The sequence below is a fragment of the Haemorhous mexicanus genome, chromosome Z, assembly GCF_027477595.1.
Source record: "Haemorhous mexicanus isolate bHaeMex1 chromosome Z, bHaeMex1.pri, whole genome shotgun sequence".
Taxonomy (NCBI): Eukaryota; Metazoa; Chordata; class Aves; order Passeriformes; family Fringillidae; genus Haemorhous; species Haemorhous mexicanus.
Genome location: NC_082381.1, coordinates 69,317,576 through 69,338,751, shown reverse-complemented (window position 1 = coordinate 69,338,751; position 21,176 = coordinate 69,317,576). Strand labels below are relative to the sequence as shown.

The window sequence follows — 21,176 nt, the reverse complement described above, 5'->3', positions numbered from 1 at the left end:
GCTGCTGTGTGGATGGGTCACACACAGCAAGGCCATGCACTGCTGTCTTTGCACAAAATTCTTCTGAAATGGAAATAGGTAAAAAAGAAGGTAAAAAAAGGTAATTTTCCTTCAGCAGCTCTTTAACAATCATGAATCACCTTGGTCACCAATTTTACATCAAATGCAGTGTATGAAGCTAGTGTGTATGTTCATGCCACCACCACATACCTGTACTGTGAGAATTACTTGCTTTGTACTGGTTAAGTTATGTTAGATTTTTCCCTGGAGATAGCCAGTTCTGTTTGTGTCATGCAAAGTGAGTAAGCTCCCATACTGTACATAACCTGGCATCATTAAATGAGACTTATCTTCAAGTCAACAATAATCTCCTCTGACATCAAAGACTATAACTATATTGCTCTAAGAGTTTCTTCTCCTATATTAAGTGCTACTGATTTTCCTATTTGTTCCACACTTTCTTTCACATAAGAGGAATTGCTTCATTTTGCCAGCTAATCCTTATGGCAGAAAGCAGTTGAATTCATTCAGGAGAAACAAGTCAAAAAACTCTGTATTGTCTATTCAGAAACGTATAGAGATTAGATCCTATTACATTTTAATAATTAATCCTAATGGTCACATGTATCTGAAAGCCAAAGGAATACATTCATAAGAGCACCAAAAGAAAAAACCCAAACAAAACAAAACACTAAAAAAACCCCAAAACCAACAACAACAACAACCAAAAGCCACAACCAGCAAACCATCCCCCCCCCCCCCCCCCCCCACAATTTATCCATCTGTGTACAGTGAATCACTAGTGGGCCATAAATTATGAAATGCTATAACTGTAGAACGTTATGAAAACACACAAACCTCCCTATGAATAAGATAGGGAAAAAAAATGCATAAGATGAAAAGTAACAAATATTGAAAGTAGCCAGCTTATGTTTTGTTGAAAATTAACAATATTGTATGACCAGTGGAAAACCAGTATGTGGATTTTTTCCAAAGTAGCGAGAGCATCTCAGGTGATTTATAAAAAGTCTTAAGTAGTCCTTTGATTGCTAAAAGCTGTGGAGTTCCAGAAGGTATCACAGACTCAAGGTGGGCAGCACAAACACACAGACAAAGAGTAACTCTGACCAGGTATGCTCAGGTGCTTGCTCTGTTCAGTTCTTACTGCACTTAACCTGCCACAAGGGCTCAGTGTTGGGGTGAGAGGCATGCAATAAATGGCAGACTGCTAAATAAAGAGCTGCTGAATTTACTTGTTCTCTGGACTGGTCTGCCCTCATTATGGCATGGTTTGTTTTGGCTGGCTGAAAAGCCTTCAGCAACACTGACAGAAAGCGATGGAGTGGTTGGGCACACTCAGAGTGTGCTTGAACTGTAGTGTGAAAAAAGCCCTAAGAGTAGGAGGAAGTTTTACTGCCTTTTCTCATTTACTTTTTTTTTTTTTTTTAATATTGCTAATAAGATCTTGTTATAAGAATGTTCAGAGAAAGTTTGTACCATCCACAATGGCCAAACTACTGCTGCCACCCCTCTGCAATTGTTAAGGAGAATCTCTTCTCTGCTGAAGCCAAGTCTATGCTTAAGTGGCACTAGTAATCAGCTAGGTCACTTCACCCACAGGTGAAGAAAAGAAGATAGACAATGTCACTGTAAATAGCCACATACCAAACATATAGAAAAAACTACCCAATGTGACTTTTCCAAAGCCAGCGGCAGGGAGTGGTGGGTGTTAAGTCAGAATAAAGTATGCTCATTAATAGCTTGTGAACAGAACAAAAAGAACCAAAAAATTCTTAGTAATTTGTTCGCGCTAACTATTTCAGCTTTGCTTCTCAATAACACACATATCTCCACTTCAAGTGCTGTATGAAAGTGCATAAGGAAAGCAAGTACTGCAAAAGTCCATTTTCCATACCTTCCTACTCTAGAAACAACCTCTCCACCGCAAGTCTGCTAGTAGTAATGTGTGAAGAGATCCGGGCTCCAACCAGCTTTCATTGTAGTAGCTGATTTTAACTGACCTCTCTTAGGTTTGTGTGGGAGGGCACTTTTGATACACCACTATCTAGCCCAGATTTGACAAAGCATTCCTGGAGGAAGTACTGTTGGGCCATCTACCAGCTGCATACGACAATATTTGCAAAAAACTCCTCATTGCATGGCACTGCAAATCCCATGCAAAGCAATTTCAACAAACTCCAAACAGCCTTACCAAAAATTAAAAGAGAAGGATATAGAGGTTCAAATTAACCTTAAACCTTTAAATTATGCAGCTCTCAGACACCAGAGTAAATCTGGATAGAGCAATGTGAATGAGCTATTTGCATGTGGTGCCTTGACTTCATAGGGAAACAAATGATAAAATACTACCTAGAGAGCTCTGTATTCAGCTGCCATTGTAGGTGGAAAAATATATCCCCTTGGTTCTTTCTTTTTCAGATACCTCCCTTAGAATCACCTTCTGAGTTGTACAGCTTACAGATGCAGCCATTTTGTTCTAAAATATAACACTACGAAGCTGGAGAACGTAGCACCTCCATCAGAGTCTGCATCTGCTGGCAGACAGATAGCCAGGCAGTTTGGCCAACCTTATATTGACCCCTTTGAGTTAATGTGGTCTGACTGCTTGTCTGCCAAGTCTTGCAGTCATAAGCCTTCATTCTTCAAGTTTTTACATGACACCAAGCTGCGTGATGCTGGTGACAAGCCTGAGGAATAGGATGCCATCCAGAGTGATGGAGGCTGTCCTGAGCCCTCAAGAAGTTAGAATATATGAACATCAGGAGGTTGAACAAGGCCAAGTACAAGGTCCTTGGCCAAGCATGGTCCTCCAGCCAAGTGGGTTGGAGCAAGCCCCAGTATCATTACAGGCTAGGAGGTGGGGATATTGAGACCAGCCCTGCCAGGAAGGACGTGGTGGAACTGGTTGTTTAGAGACTGCACATGATCTGGTGACAGTCAGTCACAACTAAGAAAGCCAAACATGCCCTGGGCTTCATCCAAAGCAGCATGGCCAGCAAGGTGAGGGAGGGGATTCTGCCCCTCTGCTCACCCCTCTGTGCAGGTGAAATGCCAGCTGGAGCACTGCATCCAGCTCTGGAGTTCTTAGCACAGGAAACATACTGACCTGTTATAGTGGGTCTGGAGGAGAACCAGAAAGACGATGAGAGGGACAGAGTATGTCTCCTGTGAAGACAGAGAGACATGGGGTTGTTCAGCCTGGTAAAGAGAAGGCTCTGGGGAGACTTCTGTGTGGATTTTTCAGTACTTTATGGGGCTCATAAGGAAGATGGGGACAGTTTAATAGGATCTCTTGCAATGGGACAAGGGATAATGGTTTTAAAACAAAAGTGATCAGGTTAGATACAGGAAAGACATTTTTTGCAATAAGGGTGGTAAAATCAGTTCTGTTTAATATCTTCATTCATTATTGGGATGAGGGGATTGAGTCTGCCACAGCAGATTAGCAGATGACACCAAGCAGGGTGTGAGAGTTGATCTGCTGGAGGGTAGGAGGGCTCTGCAGAGAGACCAGGACAGGCTGGATAGATGGGCCGAGTCCAACAATCTGAGCTTTAACAAGACCAAGTGCCAGGCCCTGCACTTTGGCCCCAGCAATCCCCTGCAGTGCTGCAGGCTGGGGACAGAGTGGCTGGACAGGGGCCAGGCAGAAAGGGACCTGGGGGTGCTGGTGACAGCAGCTGAACATGAGCCAGGGTGTGCCCAGGTGGCCAAGAAGGCCAATGGCATCCTGGCCTGGATCAGCCATGGTGTGGCCAGCAGGGCCAGGGCAGGGATTGTCCCCAGTACTGGGCACTGGTGAGGGCACACCTCGAGTGCTTGTGTCCAGCTCTGGGCCCCTCAGTTTGTAGGGAGAATGTTGAGGTGCTGGAGCCTGTCCAGTGAAGGGCAGCAAGGCTGGTGAAGGGTCTGGAGCACAAGTCCTGTGAGGAGTGGCTGAGGGAGCTGGGATTGCTTGTCCTGGAGAAAAGGAGGCTCAGGGGCGACGTTATCACTGCCTACCCCTGCCTGAAATGAGGGTGCAGTCATGTGGCAGTCAGTCTGTTCTCGCAGACAACCCATGACAGAATGAGAAGTCACAGCCTTAATCTGAGCCAGGGGAAGCTAAGGCTAGACACTAGAAAAAAATTCTTCACTGAAAGAGTGATTGGGCACTGTAACTGTCTGCCCAGGGAGGTGGTAGAGTCACCATCCCTGGATGTGTTTAAAAAAAGACTGGACATGTCACTCAGTACAATCATCTTTTTGATGGGGTGGTGCTTGGTCATAGGTTGGACTTGATGATCTCAAAGGTTTTTTACATCCTACTTAAATCTGTTATTCTGTGATTTTGTGATTCTGAAGCACTGGAGCAGGTTGCCCAGAGAGATGCACCAACCCTGGAGCTCATTCAAGGTCAGGTTCAAAGGAGCTCTGAACAAAGTGATTTAGATGGAACTGTCCCTACCCATGACAGGAGTGTAGGACTAGATGACCTTTAAAGGCCCCTTCCAACCCAAACTATTCTGAGATTCTATTATTCTGTGAAAATACTTGCTGGATCCTGCTCCAGATAAAAATCTTTAATCTCCTAAGGAATATATTCCAAGCTGCAGCATGGCAGAGTCATGAAAAACTGAAACATAACAATTCTAAAAATTGCCATACACAGTAAGGGTGTGTTGGTAGAAATAGCTGTGTAAAATTGAGGTTACAAAGGATGAGATTGACAAGTAGAAAGAGAGAAACCTGAAGAGTCACTGGCTCCTGGTGGGCTGATAGCCCAGCTGCTGGTCTTTGACACTTAGCTAAATTGTGTGATTGTCTCTTGCTTGGACTGAGTATTTCATCTGCATTATTAGTTTCCTAATATTTAGCAGCAGAATAGGAGCAGCCTTCCTTCCTTCCTTCCTTCCTTCCTTCCTTCCTTCCTTCCTTCCTTCCTTCCTTCCTTCCTTCCTTCCTTCCTTCCTTCCTTCCTTCCTTCCTTCCTTCCTTCCTTCCTTCCTTCCTTCCTTCCTTCCTTCCTTCCTTCCTTCCTTCCTTCCTTCCTTCCTTCTGCCACTTCCTTCCTTCCGCCACTTCCTTCCTTCCGCCACTTCCTTCCTTCCTTCCTTCCGCCACTTCCTTCCGCCACTTCCTTCCGCCACTTCCTTCCACCACTTCCTTCCGCCACTTCCTTCCTTCCTTCTGCTACTTCCTTCCGCCACTTCCTTCCTTCCTTCCACCACTTCCTTCCTTCCTTTCCTTCCGCCACTTCCTTCCTTCCTTCCACCACTTCCTTCCTTCCTTCCTTTCCTTCCGCCACTTCCTTCCTTCATTCCACCACTTCCTTCCTTCCTTCCTTCTTTCTGCCACTCATGATGGCCATGAATGTTAAGATGAAAAATTTTGCTCTGGAAAAAGAATTTGGTACATTTTTCCCAGAGTATCCTGGTCCATCTGCCCCCCTGAGATTTCCGACCAAAAATTCTTGTTTACAAAATTGTATTTCCTGAGACAAGGGAATTTTGCCTGAGGCATCACTATTGAGACTTATTTCACAGACACTATTATTAATTTCAGAATTTTTATTAAATTATATCCTTAACATATCAAACCAGTAGTATAAGAACACTGTCAAAATATTTTAAAAATCTAATTTTATCTGACTTTTTAAAATGCCAGCATGAATGATGTGTCTGACAACTGATGCTTTCTTCATCTGACATTAGTGCTGAATGCAATTCATTCCTTCTTCCAGAGATTGACTATATCCCTGGGTTGTTCAACGTTTGAATTTCATCCTGCTGCAATACTTTTTTTTTATTAAACTTATGTCTGGTTGAGGACAGGAATTAATTGTTAATATTCTCCTGCATTCTTCTCTTGTACACACTGAAAAAAAAAAAAATTAGATTCCTGTCAAATTTTTTATTTTGTAGTGAAATAGGAGAGGAGAAGGCTGTATGGACTGTCCTGACCATTACTGACATTAAAGGATCAAATATGTCTTGTTTGCTGTGCTTTGTGATTCCAATCACAAGAATATCTTCAGGCTTGGGGAACAGCACTCTTTTTATCAGTCTTTTAGGTTTCCAGGCAAGTTCAAGCCAAAACTCATTTCCTTCTGGATCTGCTGCCTATCTCTTGCCCTTCTGACTGTCTCCTGATGAGCTTCTAAGCAGTCCCACAGAACAGTCAAATCACCTTCACCAACAGGGGTCTAAAGTGCTACCACAAAGTAATAGCTCAATTACAGAATCACAGAATCATTAAGGTTGGGAAAAATCCTCCAAGTCCATAGAGTCCAACCTTCGACCTATCACCACCTTGTCTGGATCAGATCTTGTTAAATTAGAACTAGCATTTTTTTTAAAGCAATATAACTTTTTTTAGTCTGAATTAAATGCATTTTTTAAAACATCCAATTACAATTTCAATATACAATAGAAGTATCTGCTTCTAGACTCTGAATTTAGGTTTCCTCGGACATGATCCCTTTTTGCTTTTTTACCCGCTTCTTCAGGAACAGGAGGATGAAGTAGCAAGGAAGGAGAAAGATTTTGTTTTCTCCCTTCATCTTCTACTCAAAGGCAAAGCGTAAGTGCCCTAATATTGACCTTTGCAGTATTTGTGTATTCAGCTGTCTTACCTGTATCTTAACCTGAACAGCTCTTGCTTTCTGGCTATATTTAGGATATACCTTGTAGCACGACGGCAGCCAGCTCTGAAGCTGTCAGTGCCGTGACCTCAAAGGTGGGAGTGCCTGGCTCGGGATGTATGGACCAAGAGTTGGATGAGCTGCACTCCCTGCCAGGCAGGCTGGGAGGAATCCAAGGAGCTCAGTTTTACACACAAATTCCTCAATTCTTTGGGATTTGAATGCAACAAAGGCAAGATTACCTCATTTGGAGAGGATGGCACTTTGTGTGCACTTCCCTTTGGAATGAATTCCAGAAGATGTGCAGTATGTGGTATGGATATACTCTATAGTCCTACTGACAAATTTTCATTACAGCAGCTACTGCCCCTATTCAGAAGTCGTGATGCCAAAGGCCAGTAGCCTTTCAGAATAATAATCATAGTTTTTGGCTCTAATGCTGTAGATTTACCAGGCTACTTTATGTTACAAGACCAAATTGGTAAAATTCTAAAAGTACATTACTCAAAACCAACAAAAGGAAAAAATATGCAAATCTTTACATTGTCTGTAAAGACTGCTGGAATTTATATGTGTGAATTATTTTGCTCTCTATTGTAATCTGCTCTGTGTTACGTTATTTCACTTTACTGCTAATTTTCTTATGCATACCATAAGCCCTAAAATCCACCCAGGAAATGAAAGAAAAAATTCAATTGCTCCATAAAAAACAAGGTTTTCACTCAAGGAGAATGCTTATCGCAACCATCCATACTTGTTGAAACACAGCAGTAAAAGCTGATTGAATAATGAATGAAATAACATCCCCTTTTCCTCTCTTTCTATTTTGTCAAAATCTGTAGGAAGTTCTTTGAACTAAATGTAATTATTTCTTCTTCCTAGATATGTATCACTATCCTTTTCTTTTTCCTTTTTTAGGAAAATACAGATGCTGAAAATGAAATTGTTTTCAAATTGAAGAGGCAACTCATAACTCGAAGTTTAGGTATTAGAGAAAAATAAATGCAGTCTATGTGATGCATCAGAAGGCTGTTGAAGTTCTCAGCTTGTTGCCGTGCAGGTGCATTTATGATTACTTCATAACCCACTGCTACTTTTCTCTCTTTCTCACCTTTGTCTTCAGCAGCTCAATAGAGTTCCCTAGGGCACTACTAGACTGATTTGGGTATTGCAAGTAAATGGAAAACATTTTTTATTTTCACATGCAATTTATCTATCTGTTATTCACATATTTCTTCATAAATATTGTCAAATAACATATTCAGATATGCAAATCTTTTAGTAGGAGTGATGCAGTTTTCTGTGGGTTTTTTTGCATAATTTCATAGTGTCAGTATTAACAATGTGTTATAGGACATGAACTGTGCTTGTGCCATAGGTCACTAAACATGGCTGCTTCTTCATATTACTTAAAATATTTTTCTCCATTGAATGGCTCATAAAGGAGAAGATTATATCTACCTAAGACTAGACGTTACCTGTCTTTCATTTCGATAACTCAAATATTCATTTTTTATTGCTACAGTAACCTTTTACAGCACATTCTGATGTGATATGTGAAAGTTTGTAATATGCTCAAAAACATTCCACACACATTTACTTGAAATCCATCACAAAGCATTGTTTTGCCTATCCCTTCTAACAAAGCCACTGGTTTTACTAATAGTAAGGGCGGGGTTGATGGAGAGAAAGAGAGGGAGAAAGAATGATTGGTCCCTTTGGTCTCCTCTGGTGAAGCCAGGTTAGAAATCTGTGAAAATCTGATTTTTTTAAAAATTCTATGGAACTGCAGATGATAATGGGGCTTCAAAGGGAGATCTCACAGCAATTTAATGGTAGTCAGCTGAAACTCTAGAAAACTTTTAACTCGGCAATTTTGAGAAATTGACTGACTTGTGAATGGGAAATGGGGCAAATAAATCCTGAGGGCTACTGAAAATTACATTTTCAGGCAACTAGCTCAAGGATTTTCACAAAATTATCTGTAACTGAAGTACAGTGGGGGAAATTGCCCCTTTGACCTCTATGGTATTTTGATTAAAGCCATGTGCACTGAACTATGTCACAGTAAGATAGAGTATCAGCTGGCTCAAGAAATAGTAAGTGAAATTCCTGTCTTCTGCAATTCTTCTGAATTGCAATAGTATTCTTCAATGGAAAGACTTGATCCAACTCATTTCCTGACTTCTTGTTGTTGTTGTTGTTGTTGTTGTTGTTTCTTGGGGCTGGGAGATAGACAGTGAATAAGCATTCAAAGGCAGATGGAAAAGAGCTACTGGCCTGCACAAATCTGGCAGTGGCACTTAGCACTGGGTACAGAAAAGACAAAGACCAAAATGTGCTGGGGGCAATTTTCAATGGACGCTTTTACCCGATCAGACCCTCTTTGGCTCAGTGCTGGGCCTGGCCTGAGGTTTGTAATCGTCTGCCCAATGTGAGACAGCAGCTGTCTTCATTTCAGGAGCATAAGTTTTTGAAAATATGTTTCAGTACCAAGTCTCCTCCAAAAAAACAAGTTGAGCTGATTCTCTGTCCTGAATGCTTTCACTGTCTGACTGCTTCTTTCTTGCCTTGGGGACACTGATATTTCAAAAAAACTCCTCTAAAGCAAGTCCCAAGGACTATCACCAGCACCTCTCCCCTAGGGCTTTTACCTGCACTTCACCCATGTTTTCACCACTTCTGGGTAGAGAGGCAAAGAGACCAGAAGATGATGACAACTGGATGCCATCACTTCTAAGGCAACACCATGCCAAGAATTTTGTCTGTGTAAGACGTGACTATGCCACAATCTCTGCCTGAGATTGGTCTTGTTAAAGGCAACCAGCCAAGCTTGACTACAGGCAGCACCTCTGAGTGTGGTCCAGGTGCTGTTTTGATAGCTTTGGGTGTCTTCAAGCCCAAACCACCTTCACTTCATCTGGAGCATTCTTCCAAAGGCCAACCAAAAATTGTCATCTACCAAGATCTTGACTCCAAAGATGTAATATTTATATTTACATGTAAATTTTAATAGCTTTCACAACTTGAAAGTGAAATGGCCTTCTCATATATTTCACAACTCACTTTGGCTCAAAAGTTTATGCTCCATTGTATTTATTTTGTATATACGTGTGTGTATATATATATATATATATATATATATATGTATGTATGTATGTATGTATGTATCTTTTGGCATGCATTTTGATATTGAACAGAAGTAGGACATTTTCTCTCTGAGCCGCTTGAAAAAAAAGACTAGAGTGCAAATCAACTCTGCCTCACCAAGCAGATTTCACTTTAAAGACTGGATTACACATGGCATTCAGTAGTGAGGATATGCCTGAAATGGTGTAGCATGTGCTGTATGATATTCACTTCTGTGCATTCTGTACCAAACCCATTAGACCTATGTCTGCCCACCAAACTAAGCACAGTAGGGATGCCAAGAGGTAGGAACAAGATACAAGTTAAAATAGGCCATAGACAACACCTTTATCTTTACATCATTCTTGTTGCTCCTGTGTGTACGTAAGCTATGGCTCAGCTGTGGGTGTAAATAGCTCTGAAATGTGAAAGTCGATTTGAAAGGATTATATTGACTCTGCTTAATAGCAAAAGATGCTTCAAGTGCCTTTTTGTACAAATAATAAACAGATACATTATTACAATAGGAGGAAATACTGACCTCTGCTTGTGCTGGATAGCATTTTCAACATGACTCTTGTACCTTTTTCAATTTCTTCAAGTTTGGGTTTTTTTGCAAGAAATATTTTGTTTTTTTAAAAAGAGCTCACTATATTAAACAGTTCTGTAAAAAATTCAGAAACTATGTGGATGGCCATGTAACTCTAATTTTTGCGGGTGGGGAGGAGGGTTCTGGGTTTGGGTTGAGTTGGGTTGGCTTATTTGTTGCCCTATCCAAATTTTTTCAGGTTTAGTAATTATAATATATTTTGTAATCCATGTGTTTCCTATCCCTCATCATCATTCATCTGGACAATACAGACAGTCTGCCAAACTAACTTGGCACAGACATTTGCAAGGCTGGAACTTGTGGCCACATGTAAGTAGAGTTCTTTGTGTGCTTGAGCATTTTTTTAGTCAAGAGAGGTAAGTGAATTCTTCTGTCATTCACTGCCCAAGTCAAGAAATTACCCCATTACATTATATAGTTTAGAGTACGTTCTTGCTGTGGAAAGGATTATGCACCAAATTTTTTTGCTTCCAGTCCAACAGAAGACATTTCATGCTGTGGAATTGCCCCTGAAGTCACACTGATTACTCAGAGAGAAAACAAGCTCAGCTGTGAGCAGCAAGGTGAGGTGAGGCTCATAGCAGCGTATACCCAAACAGGGAGACTTGGACTGCGATCCAAAAGTACAGAAGACACTGTAGCTTCCAAAACTCTGAGACATGTGATCATTTCTAGATTTTGCAGAACACCAACAGGACTGTTTGCATGCTAGATGATAGCCATTTTGGGTTTTCTCCAGCCATGTATAAAGGGGTCATAGTCACCTCTACTGTTAAAACAGAATCTCTGTTAAAACTGGGCCGCTATGAAGCAGAAATTCATTGCATCATCATTTTGTTTCTTCTCTCTGGGGATGAATCACTTCTCTATGTTTTAGTGCAAGATACACAGTGCTGTCCTGAAAAATGTTTGAAACTGCAGATTCTAGTGACCAGGTTTTTTTAACTGTGAGTATATTTAGGGACATTGGTTTGAGGGGTTTTGTTGTTTTTATCAGACATACAACATGTTGCTGTCAGGAGGGGACAGAGAAGGGAAAGAAAGGCATGTCAAGAATTTTATGTTGAAAATTTCTATTTAATCACATGAAATTTAATGGTCTCAAAATCCGTTTTGCAGTTTGGATAAAACCATCCCAAGACTATATGTCTTTTTCTTATTTCTATGTGTTCATCCCTCTAGTCCCAAGCATAAATACTGTTGGCCAGTGTAAGTATACTTCAATTGCTCTGCCAGCACTTCTTATCAGATATGTGATTCAGTCCCAAATTCCGCCTCAACTGGAGCCAAAGAGCAGAGAAAATCTAGAGTTTTGTTGTAAAACAAGAAACTATTCTTGTTTTAGCACAGTCTAAAGAGGCATTTTAAAGGAAGATAAGGTTAAAGCCTTTATATCTGTACTTAGCTTTGATATTCACAATTGACCCAAGTTGTTAAAACTCAGTTTTCTGTGCTCTGTTTAAAACATAAAATCTTTTTGCTTTCTATTTGGATTTTTTTTTTATTCATTGCTTGAACTTCCATAGGACTTTTAAACTAAAATTAACCTGTCTAAACGGCGAGGACGTTGCTTGTTGGTGGACCAAATAAAATACTGCAACTAACCACAAATATTGATTTAATGCAAAATTGATTTTAAAAACACTAGGTTGGATGGTTTTTAGGGATTTGATTTGGTTGGGTTTTTCTTAAATTATAGTGTAAATTAAATTAAGAATTTGAAAATCACAGTACAGAAACAAAAAGCTCTATATTTTAAAGCAGACGGTTTCCTTCATATTATAAATTTTATTGCAGAGGAGAAAAAAAAAATAAGGGGAGGCAACAGAAGAAGGGAGAAGGTAAAACTGTTCAGAGAAACAGTCCCACGGAGTCCTGGGCTGGTTCTTCTGCCGTGGCTGGGGCAGCGCCTCGAGGTCGGGAAGAAGGAGAGGGGTGCGGTGAAGCGCCCCGGCGTTGGAGTCTCCGGGGTCCGGCCCGTGTGGCCATGCCACGGTCCGGAGAGAGCTGGTGGGAGGTGAGAGGCTGATGGTGGCGAGCGCCGAAGCAGCGATGCCCCGCGCTGTCCCCAGCGTCCTGCCCTTGGAAAGGGCGGAAGGGAGGGTGCGGGGAAGCAGGGCCAGAGGTGGACAGGAAAGGGCGCGTCTCGCCGGCTGGTGCCGGCCGAACGCAGCTGCGCTTTCAGGCTCCGAGACCCCCCCAGCAGGAGCCGGCGCGCCTGGGGCAAGACGGCCGAGGCACGGGTGCCCTCGAACCTCCGCCACCCGCAGCCGTGCAGGGCGGGCCAAGTGGGTATAGCGAGCACGTAAGGGGCACCCCTCTGGCTGCCCCGTCTCACGGGGTTCGGGGTGTAGCCTGCTTCCAGGTCCTGAGGCTCTCGGCAAGGTCGAGTGGGCCCGTCCTGTCCCATCCCATCCCGAAGTCAGGAGCCAGCCCCCGCGGGGCAGCGGGGACCCCGCGCGGTCTATCGTGCGGGACCGGAGGGTGGCCACGCTGTCCTAGCTGAGAGCGTTGCCGCGGAGTTTACAGTAAGCTTTACAAAGAAAAAAATTTATTTGGAAAAAGGCAAAACGTGGAGAAACCGACGTGTAGTCGGCAGGGTTCAAGGAAGGCGACACTGAGAGGAGCAAAGCCCTCCTGTGCTGGGCACCGCAGCAATCTCCCCACACCGCCGGCTCTTCCGAGCCCTTCAGGGCCCGCTCCTTGCCCCGGGGTGCCCGCCTCTCTGCCCAGGCCCACCCGCGGTGCTCCCAAAGTCACGGGGCACCTGAGTACTCAGGAGAAGTTTCGTCTCCCTAATCGCTCTAGGCTAACTCCTCTGACACTCCGACACTTAGAGAACATCCAGGACACGTGTGGTTAGGAGTGATCAAAGAAGAGATAAGATCAAAGATCACTTTAATTGAGAAAATGAGGCCAAATAAGATTTTCAGAAAACCAGCTACATATCAGAGGTTGTCAAAAGCACTATTTTCGTTTAATGTAAGCGGTTGAAGTTCAGAAATTACTGGACACTTACATTCACGTGACACACATATTTCACATTCCCTTTTACTTACAAGCAACACAGATTACACAAAAATAAACAGGAAAAAAATAAATATATATATATGTATATATATATATTTGGTCAAGCATTCATTCCAGGCAACCCGTCGCAGGGGTAAGCGGCAGCCGGTCCACTGCCGGTATCCGGCCCGGCGCCTTTCCCTCCTCGCCGGGCCGAGAGCGACCCCAGCTCCCGGCCGCAGCCGGAGGGAGAGGCAAGGGCAGAAGAGGGGCAGGGGGGCAGGAGGGGCTTTGCGGCGGGCAACGCAGTCCTGCCCCAACCCCGGGCCAGGCGGGGAAGGGGAAGTACACCGGGTTTCCCGGGCTGAGCAGCTGGGCTAGCGGCAGAGGGGGTACTCTTTGCGGGCGGAGGCTTACAGATCCGCCCCGGGGGCCGGCCAGGTCAGCAAGGAGAACCCTCAGGACACTGCCTGCTTCTGGCCGTGGCTCTCAGACCTTCTCAGATTGGAAGGTCGTGCTTACCCCCGCCGGGGCTCGCCCGGAGGAGGAAAGAGCCTGTCCCTTCACAGTCAGCGACGAGATGCTGTTTTCCCCACCTTGGATTGCCGCTGGCTGATGCTCTCAGCCCCTCCCCTACTGCCACGGAGCACATGGCAATGTTTTGGTTGATAGGTTTGGATCGTTTTGTTGTTGTTTGTCTTTCTTTCTCTCTTTTTTTTTTTTTTTTTCCTCCCGAGCATTATGTGCTGCAGCTGACTGATTCCAAAGCAACCGCAACGTCTCAGGAGAAACTTTCAAGCGGCTTAAGGAAGGAAAAAAAAAAAAAAAAAGAAAAAAAAAAAGAGGGAAAAAAAAAAAAAAAGAAAGAAAGAAACGCTACTTCGCAGGCTGCTTAAACTCCCTGTGCCGTTGCGTCCGCGGTGTACTCAGAGGCAGTCGCACGGCGCCAAGCCTTTCCTTGCTGGGAAACACTCGGTCCAAGGCATTTAAAAAAAATAATCCCCATAAATCTCCATATATAATGAGGCGTGCGGTTAGGGTGTTAAGTCCCATAATTTCCCTGTGTTGTAACAAAGGGATCCCCGGTGAACTGGCAGGTCCTGGCATGCCAGGAGGGCTGTCAGACACACGTAACACAGACGGGGACATTGCTGTAAGTGTTTTGCAAGATTACCAAACACGGGCGGTTTTCCCCCAAGAACATCCACTTGAGGGTTTCACAAACAGGGAAGCAACGCGCCCAAAGCTCCCTCCTCCGCTCGAGGTGTCGCCTTCAGCCTCCATACTCACACCCCCAGACCGAGGTCGGACCCAGTCCACTGCCGTCGCCTCGTAAATCCAAGAATAATCCCCGACACGGCGGTTTCCTGCATAGGGTGGTTTTGTTTTACCGACGCTACTCGGGCAGACACTGTGGTTTACAGCCACCACAAGCAACGACCTGCAAACCCTAAGTCTACCCAGAATGATGGAGAGTGGGAGGGAGGCGGGAGCGCCGGCGCCCAGCAGCGGAGGCTGGGAGAGACGAGGGCGGCCCCCGTCGTTCCCAGCGGAGCCCTGCCGTGTCCCGCTGGGCTCGTCCGGCGGGCGTAAAGCGAGTGACTCGGGCGCGCTGCGCGGAGCGGGGATGCTGGAGTCCCCCGCCCTTCGGAAGGGCTGCGCAGGGGCTGGGAAGGGGCACACTGCGGCTCGGGGCAGGCGGGTGACGGAAGTAACAGGATCCCATTGCCCCGTCCCGGAGTGGCGGGCTTCACTGCCGGCAAAATTTGCACTTGATAATTTTCTTAAAAGCACTTTGGAAGTCTTTGTTGAAATAGGCATAGATAATGGGATTGAGAAGGGAGTTGGAGTAGCCCAGCCAGTTGATGACTGCCCCCAGCCACTCGGGCATGTAGCACTTACTGTCACAAAAGGGCAGGACAAGGGCCACGATGAAGAACGGGAGCCAGCAGAGGATAAAGGTGCCCATAATTATGCCCAGGGTCTTGACGGTCTTCCTCTCCCGGGACAGAGCCATTCTGCGCTTGGCTTCCGTGTTCTTCTCGTTGCGCCTCTCGAAAGAGGGCGGCGGTGGGGAGCCGCACGCCTCGCTGGGCAGCGGCAGGTGAGTCTTGGAGGAGCTGTTGCAGTGCTGGACCTCGATGATCTCCAGGGCGGTCCCGTCCTGGCCCTGCCGCACCGCGCCGTTGACACAAGCGCCGGGCTTGGGCTCTACAGTCCGCCGCCAGCCCTTGCCGGGCTCCCCGTTGCCTCTCTTCACGGCGGCCGGAGAGAGAGTGAGGCAGGTGTCGGCGACTTTTTTCTTCTCTGCTTTCTTTACTGTCTTGCGGATCCTAAAGCGTGCAGCCTTGAAGATGCGACCGTAGAGCACCAGCATGAGAAGAAGCGGAATGTAGAAGGCGCCGAAGGTAGAGTAGATGGTGTACCCGTGGTCCTTGCTAATGGTGCAGGCGTCGGGGTTCGAGCGGTCCTCCGGCGTCCTCCAGCCCAGCATGGGCGGGATGGATATCAAGAAGCCGATAAGCCAAGTCAGGCTGATGAGCACGGCCGCCCGCCGGGGAGTTCGCTTGTTTACATAGTCAATGGGGTCCGTGATGGCCCAGTACCTGTCCAAAGCGATGGCGCACAGGTGCAGGATGGAAGAGGTGCAGCAAAGCACGTCCAGCGAGATGAAGATGTCGCAGGTGACCTGCCCCAGCGTCCACTTGTTCAGCACCTGGTAGAGGGCCGCCATGGGCAGCACCAGCACGGACACCATGAGGTCGGTGACGGCCAGGGAGCCGATCAAATAGTTGGCCACGGTTTGCAGGGAGCGCTCCAGGGCGATGGCTGCGATCACGCAGGCGTTGCCACTCACGGCGCACAGGATAAGCGTGCCCAGGAGCAGGGAGGTGAGCACCTGGTAGCCCAGGGTCATCTCGGCGAAGCCGGGGCCGCTGGTCCCCTCGGGGGAGCGCGCTGGGGAGGTAGTATTGTTGGCCACATCCATGCCGGGCGGGGGATGGGGGATCGCTTCAGGAGACAGACATGGGAAGAGATGCCGGTCACTTGTGTGCTCCCCTGGCAGGAGGCATCGGCGCCCCGTGCGGTTTCGCCACGGCGGGCACCCCCCGCTCCACCACCCCTCCCTCCCCTATATAGCGCGGCGGGAGGCGGCCGAAACTCGGAGGACGGCGGCTGGCGGAGCCGCCCCGCGCCCGCCCATCCCTGCCGCCTCTGCCCAGCGCGCAGCCCCGCGCGGTAGGGGCGGCCCTCCTGCCACCGCTTGCCGAGATTCTTCCCCTCGCTCTGACGCTCACCCGAGCCGTTACCCCTTGCTCTGCCTCTCCGCGCTCCCCTCGCTTTCTCCCCTCCCTCCCTCCTTACTCTCGCCCCTCCCCTTCCCCGTCCCACCCTCCCCCCTTTCCGCGGTGGTCTCGCTGAGTCGCCATCGTCGGGTGGGCGCAGATGTCATTCCCCTTCGCCCCCTCCCGTTTGGAGGGACACCGCAGATAAATTCTCCACGACTCCCCCCTCCTAGCCCCCGCCCTTTACAAATCGTTCCCCAGCTCCGCTCCCGGCAGCGGTGGCTCTGGGCTACCCCTCAGGACCAGCTCCGGGGTGGAGGGCAGAGGAGGGAGAGGAGAGGGCATTCTGCGAGCAGGCACTGCCGCTGCGACGAGGGCAGCGCACGCCCGGGCTGCCCGGGGCTGGCGGCGGCGGCGCTGGAGGTGCCGATCGCCACCTGCAGGCAGGCGCTGGCCGCCCGAGGGCGCGGCTCCCGGGGGGCTCGGCCGGCCACCGCCGGGACAGGACGGGCCCGGCCGTGCGGCTCCACCCTGCCTGGCCGCCGCAGCGAGCTGCCGGGGGTGCCCGGGGAGCGGGCCCGGCCGTGCGGGCGCAGGGAAGCGGGAGCGCGGGAGGCAGCGCTCGTGTGTGTGTCGGGAGGGACCCCTGTGCAGGGGACTCCCGCTCAGCCGCTGATCCAGCGATGGAAGCCCAGCTGGTGGTCGTTCATGCCCACGGCCCAGCGCCCTGCCGGCAGGAGCTCCGCGCCGGGGCGCGGCTGCCGGCCCGCCCGCCCAGCTGCCCGTAGAACGGCGACATTGCCCCCCGGCCCTTCCGATGGGCGAACTACGGTACAGCGCACTAGAGAAACGACTGTCCTCTCACGGCAGCAACAGCAGCGACAGCATCAAAAAGTTGTAAAAATTTCTAAAGAAATCCCAAAACAAAAAACGTTGTAGTTTGTAGTTCAATCCCATCGGAGGGGAAACGCTGTCTGGAAGTGAAATGAGAAACATATTACCGAGAATAATTTTAAATAAAAGAGTGTCAGATTGGCATGTCACAAGCAATTCAGTTTTTATCTGGTAAATAGAACTAGCAGTCATAAACCTGGGAGTAATCTGTAATTTAAAAAGAAAAAAAAAAAAAAAAAAGAGGGATATTGGTAGACTTCACTCTGTCCGTGAAAGGCAAACAAAAGTTCTCCAACACAACTCTGTAACAGGTTTTATACTATCTTGCAGCTCAGTATTTTTAGTGATCTTTCATTCTGCTCTGTAATTCTGCCATCAAGCTCAGTAAATGCAAAAAGCCAAACAATTGCTTAATAGAAAGATTTTCTGATTCTGACATTATCAAACTTGAGATGAGGTTCAGAGAATCTGCACAGCCTCAGGTTTCCTTCACCTTCTCTCAGTCAACCTTTCAAGTTGAATTTGCAGCTTCAAAACATTTGGACAGATTCCGGCCAGTTCCTTTTTAGGAGGGGTCGAGACTGCATTTCTCTGCCCCCAGGCTTGCAATCCCCTCTGTAAATGACCAAAGCATAGAGATTAGCCAGATTACTAGATCAGAGCTGCATCCTCGCATGCCGTTTGTCTCAGCCGATCGCACTAACGTTTACAAGAACTCTGTTCTACTGAATGAAGCCTTAATGCCGTTGAGACACAGACGAAATGTAATCGATATATAAGTATGCATTATGGCTTCACTATCACCACATGTTTTCTTTTTAATGTCCTCTCAAATGCATTGCATTGTTGACTTGTAAGCAACTACCTCTTTGAAGAGTGTTTTCCTTCCTTGAAATCAAAGTTTGTACTTCTTGCTGTTTAGCATCAGCCTGATAAAAAATAAAATAAAATAAAATAAAATAAAATAAAATAAAATAAAATAAAATAAAATAAAATAAAATAAAATAAAATAAAATAAAATAAAATAAAATAAAATAAAATAAAATAATAAAATAGTCACTATGGAACACGAAAGAACACAGGTGCACACTGCTGCTCTCAAGGTGAAGAGCAAAAAGGGAAGTTTATTTTCTGACTCCAACATTTATAGTTTTCCAAAAGTGACAGTGGATTGGAGGGTGACAGTGCCACCTCTCCAATGACACTGGACAAACCAGCAATCCATCAAATTTCTTCTTCTCCATAAAAGAATGCAAAATAATGTGTTATTTACAGAAAGTGTGTGAGGAAGTTCTCTACAAGAATGTCAACATCAGAAGGCTTAGAAAATCTTAAAAAATCAGGGCGACAATAAAATAAAATAAAATAAAATAAAATAAAATAAAATAAATAATAAAAATGCAAGTCTGGAAGGCAGGGAGATTTCATGCAACTTTCTTGTATGGTGGTGGACAAGTCATTAGCCTAATTAGATTATCTTTTAATTAGCGTTTCAAAGGCACAGGGGATGCAGGCTCTTGGGGAAACCGTTTCCAGAAATGTTTTGCACTGACACAGCCAAGTGAAGTTAATCCCAGACACATTTTGGCAGGAAACCCAATAAGAAAAAGTTCACAGGGTCCCATTTCAACTGAAGTATTTTAAATCAGCTTCAATTTTTAAATTTTTTTTCAGAGTTTGAAAGTAATTTCTCTTCGAATTAAATTAAGAAGCAATTTAGGCAACCGTGGATGAAGGGGAGAGAGTAGGAGGTGGAAGATGTAGAAGAAGGGAAAAATCACTCTTTTGATGTGAGAGTGTCTTTAATCCTTCTAAGAATTTAAGCACCAAAATTCCACTAAAACTTTTAAGCAACTAAATGATGTCCTAGTGTCTTTAGATGACCTAGGAAAAGTACCCAGGGAAATTCTTAAGGAAATCATATTCTTATACAATCCAGCCCTGAGACTAAATGGAAACTTAACACGCACAGCCTTAAAAAGTCAAATTAAAGCATTAATATTATTCAGTTCAGATACAGTGCAGCAAACAAGGGGGTCTTCAGTAAGTACAAAAAGAAAAAGCATTAACAATGGAGTCAAAATAGTCTTTTCGTAGCAATTTCATTCCACAATTTTCAAGAAAAGAAAAGGAGACGCTACGTATTCTTGATGCTCTCAGATTATGACTGTATTATCTGTTTGTCAAAGTAAAACTGAAATGCCACGAGTCAATCACAACTTTTGTTCCTGCGTGTTACGCTTTGGTTTGAAAAGGATATGAATCTTGGGTTTGTTTTTTTAACTTTTCACCATGATAAAAAATACAGTATTTGTGATATTCGAGAAATTATATTCCAGTAATGCTTTCAAAATTAAAGGGTTAAGGAACCAGGGAGAGAAGGAAATTAATTATTTCAGGACACTTATAGAGTGTGTACAGTTTTCTGTGAGAGAAGCTCCGAACAGGTGAAAGGAAACGTGTGAGTGAAGGCAACCTATAGTGCCTTCTTGAATTTTCTATTTAGGCATCTTGTAAGCGTATTCAAAAGGAATTCTTACTACTCCACACAGCTGAAAACCTTCTGAGAAACAGCTGTAACTTTAAAATACAGAGAAGCAAACAGGAACTTAATGTCTGAAGTGGCTGTATCATTGAAATGCATCCTCTTCACACAAGGACATGTATTTCACCATGAGATCCACTTCAGGATATCTGCTCCCGCATTTCATAAAGCACCAAATATTTCACAGTAGTTAAAAAAAAATAAGCTTTCTCCTGTAAAAAACCTAAAGGTATTAAAAGGTGACTGAAAATCTTAAGGCCAAAGCTAGTGTCGTAACTCCATGGCTCTCAGCCAAGCTATTCTGGATCATAATGAGTCCAGATTTGGGAAACTCTTTAGTCCTGACTTTGTGGACAAAATGAATCAGCTAGGAAACTAAATTACTTTTTCTATCAGTAGTAGAACTGTTCCCTGTGTCCTATCTCATATGTATATTGCTAGTTTGTGAAATTCTGGGTAGTCAAACTCATACTTCTGAACAGGATAAAAAAATTAATGAATCCTACAATTAGTCTATTCAGAGTAAATACACTACAAAGCCAGTACAATAACACAACAAGGAAGCATAAATTTTCAAATTCGGAATCACCTTTTTGCCATTTTAATATTTTTTCCTCTTCTGGAGCAAGAAAATGGCCTGGATATTTGTCCACAAAGCCCTGTCTAGCCAGCCAAGAGCTGGCAACCTGTGGCCCACTAGGATCTGTGCAGCAATGAGATATTCCTGTGGCCCTGTAAGAATCATCTGGGGTTTAACATAGGCTACAGCATGAGCAAATCTCTCAACTTCAGCGCTGAGTTAAGTGCTGCAAAGTACTGAGATATCTCTCAGGCTGCTCCTTAACACTCCCAGCTCTGCAAACACAGGACAATGACACCCAAGGTCAGGCCTGGAAGATCTGTTAGCTCCATGCCAGACATGTCTAAGCAGCAGCACTGCTTCATGGCTCTGAGACGTCTTGAGGATGGTGCAGCTGGGTTCACATGCTGCAGTTTCAGCTTCACGTGGCCCTGCACCAAAGCCAGTCAGATTGCTGTTCCGTCTTTATTGCATACTTA

General features: G+C 45.4%; 1 protein-coding gene across 1 annotated transcript; it reads right to left on the bottom strand.

Annotated features, from left to right (window-relative positions):
• Positions 1–15,141: 15,141 nt before the first annotated feature.
• Positions 15,142–16,380, bottom strand: HTR1A (5-hydroxytryptamine receptor 1A). Its single transcript, XM_059836494.1, has one exon. It carries the CDS (start codon positions 16,378–16,380, stop codon positions 15,142–15,144), a length of 1,239 nt encoding a protein of 412 aa, XP_059692477.1.
• Between the last annotated feature and the right edge of the window lie 4,796 nt (positions 16,381–21,176).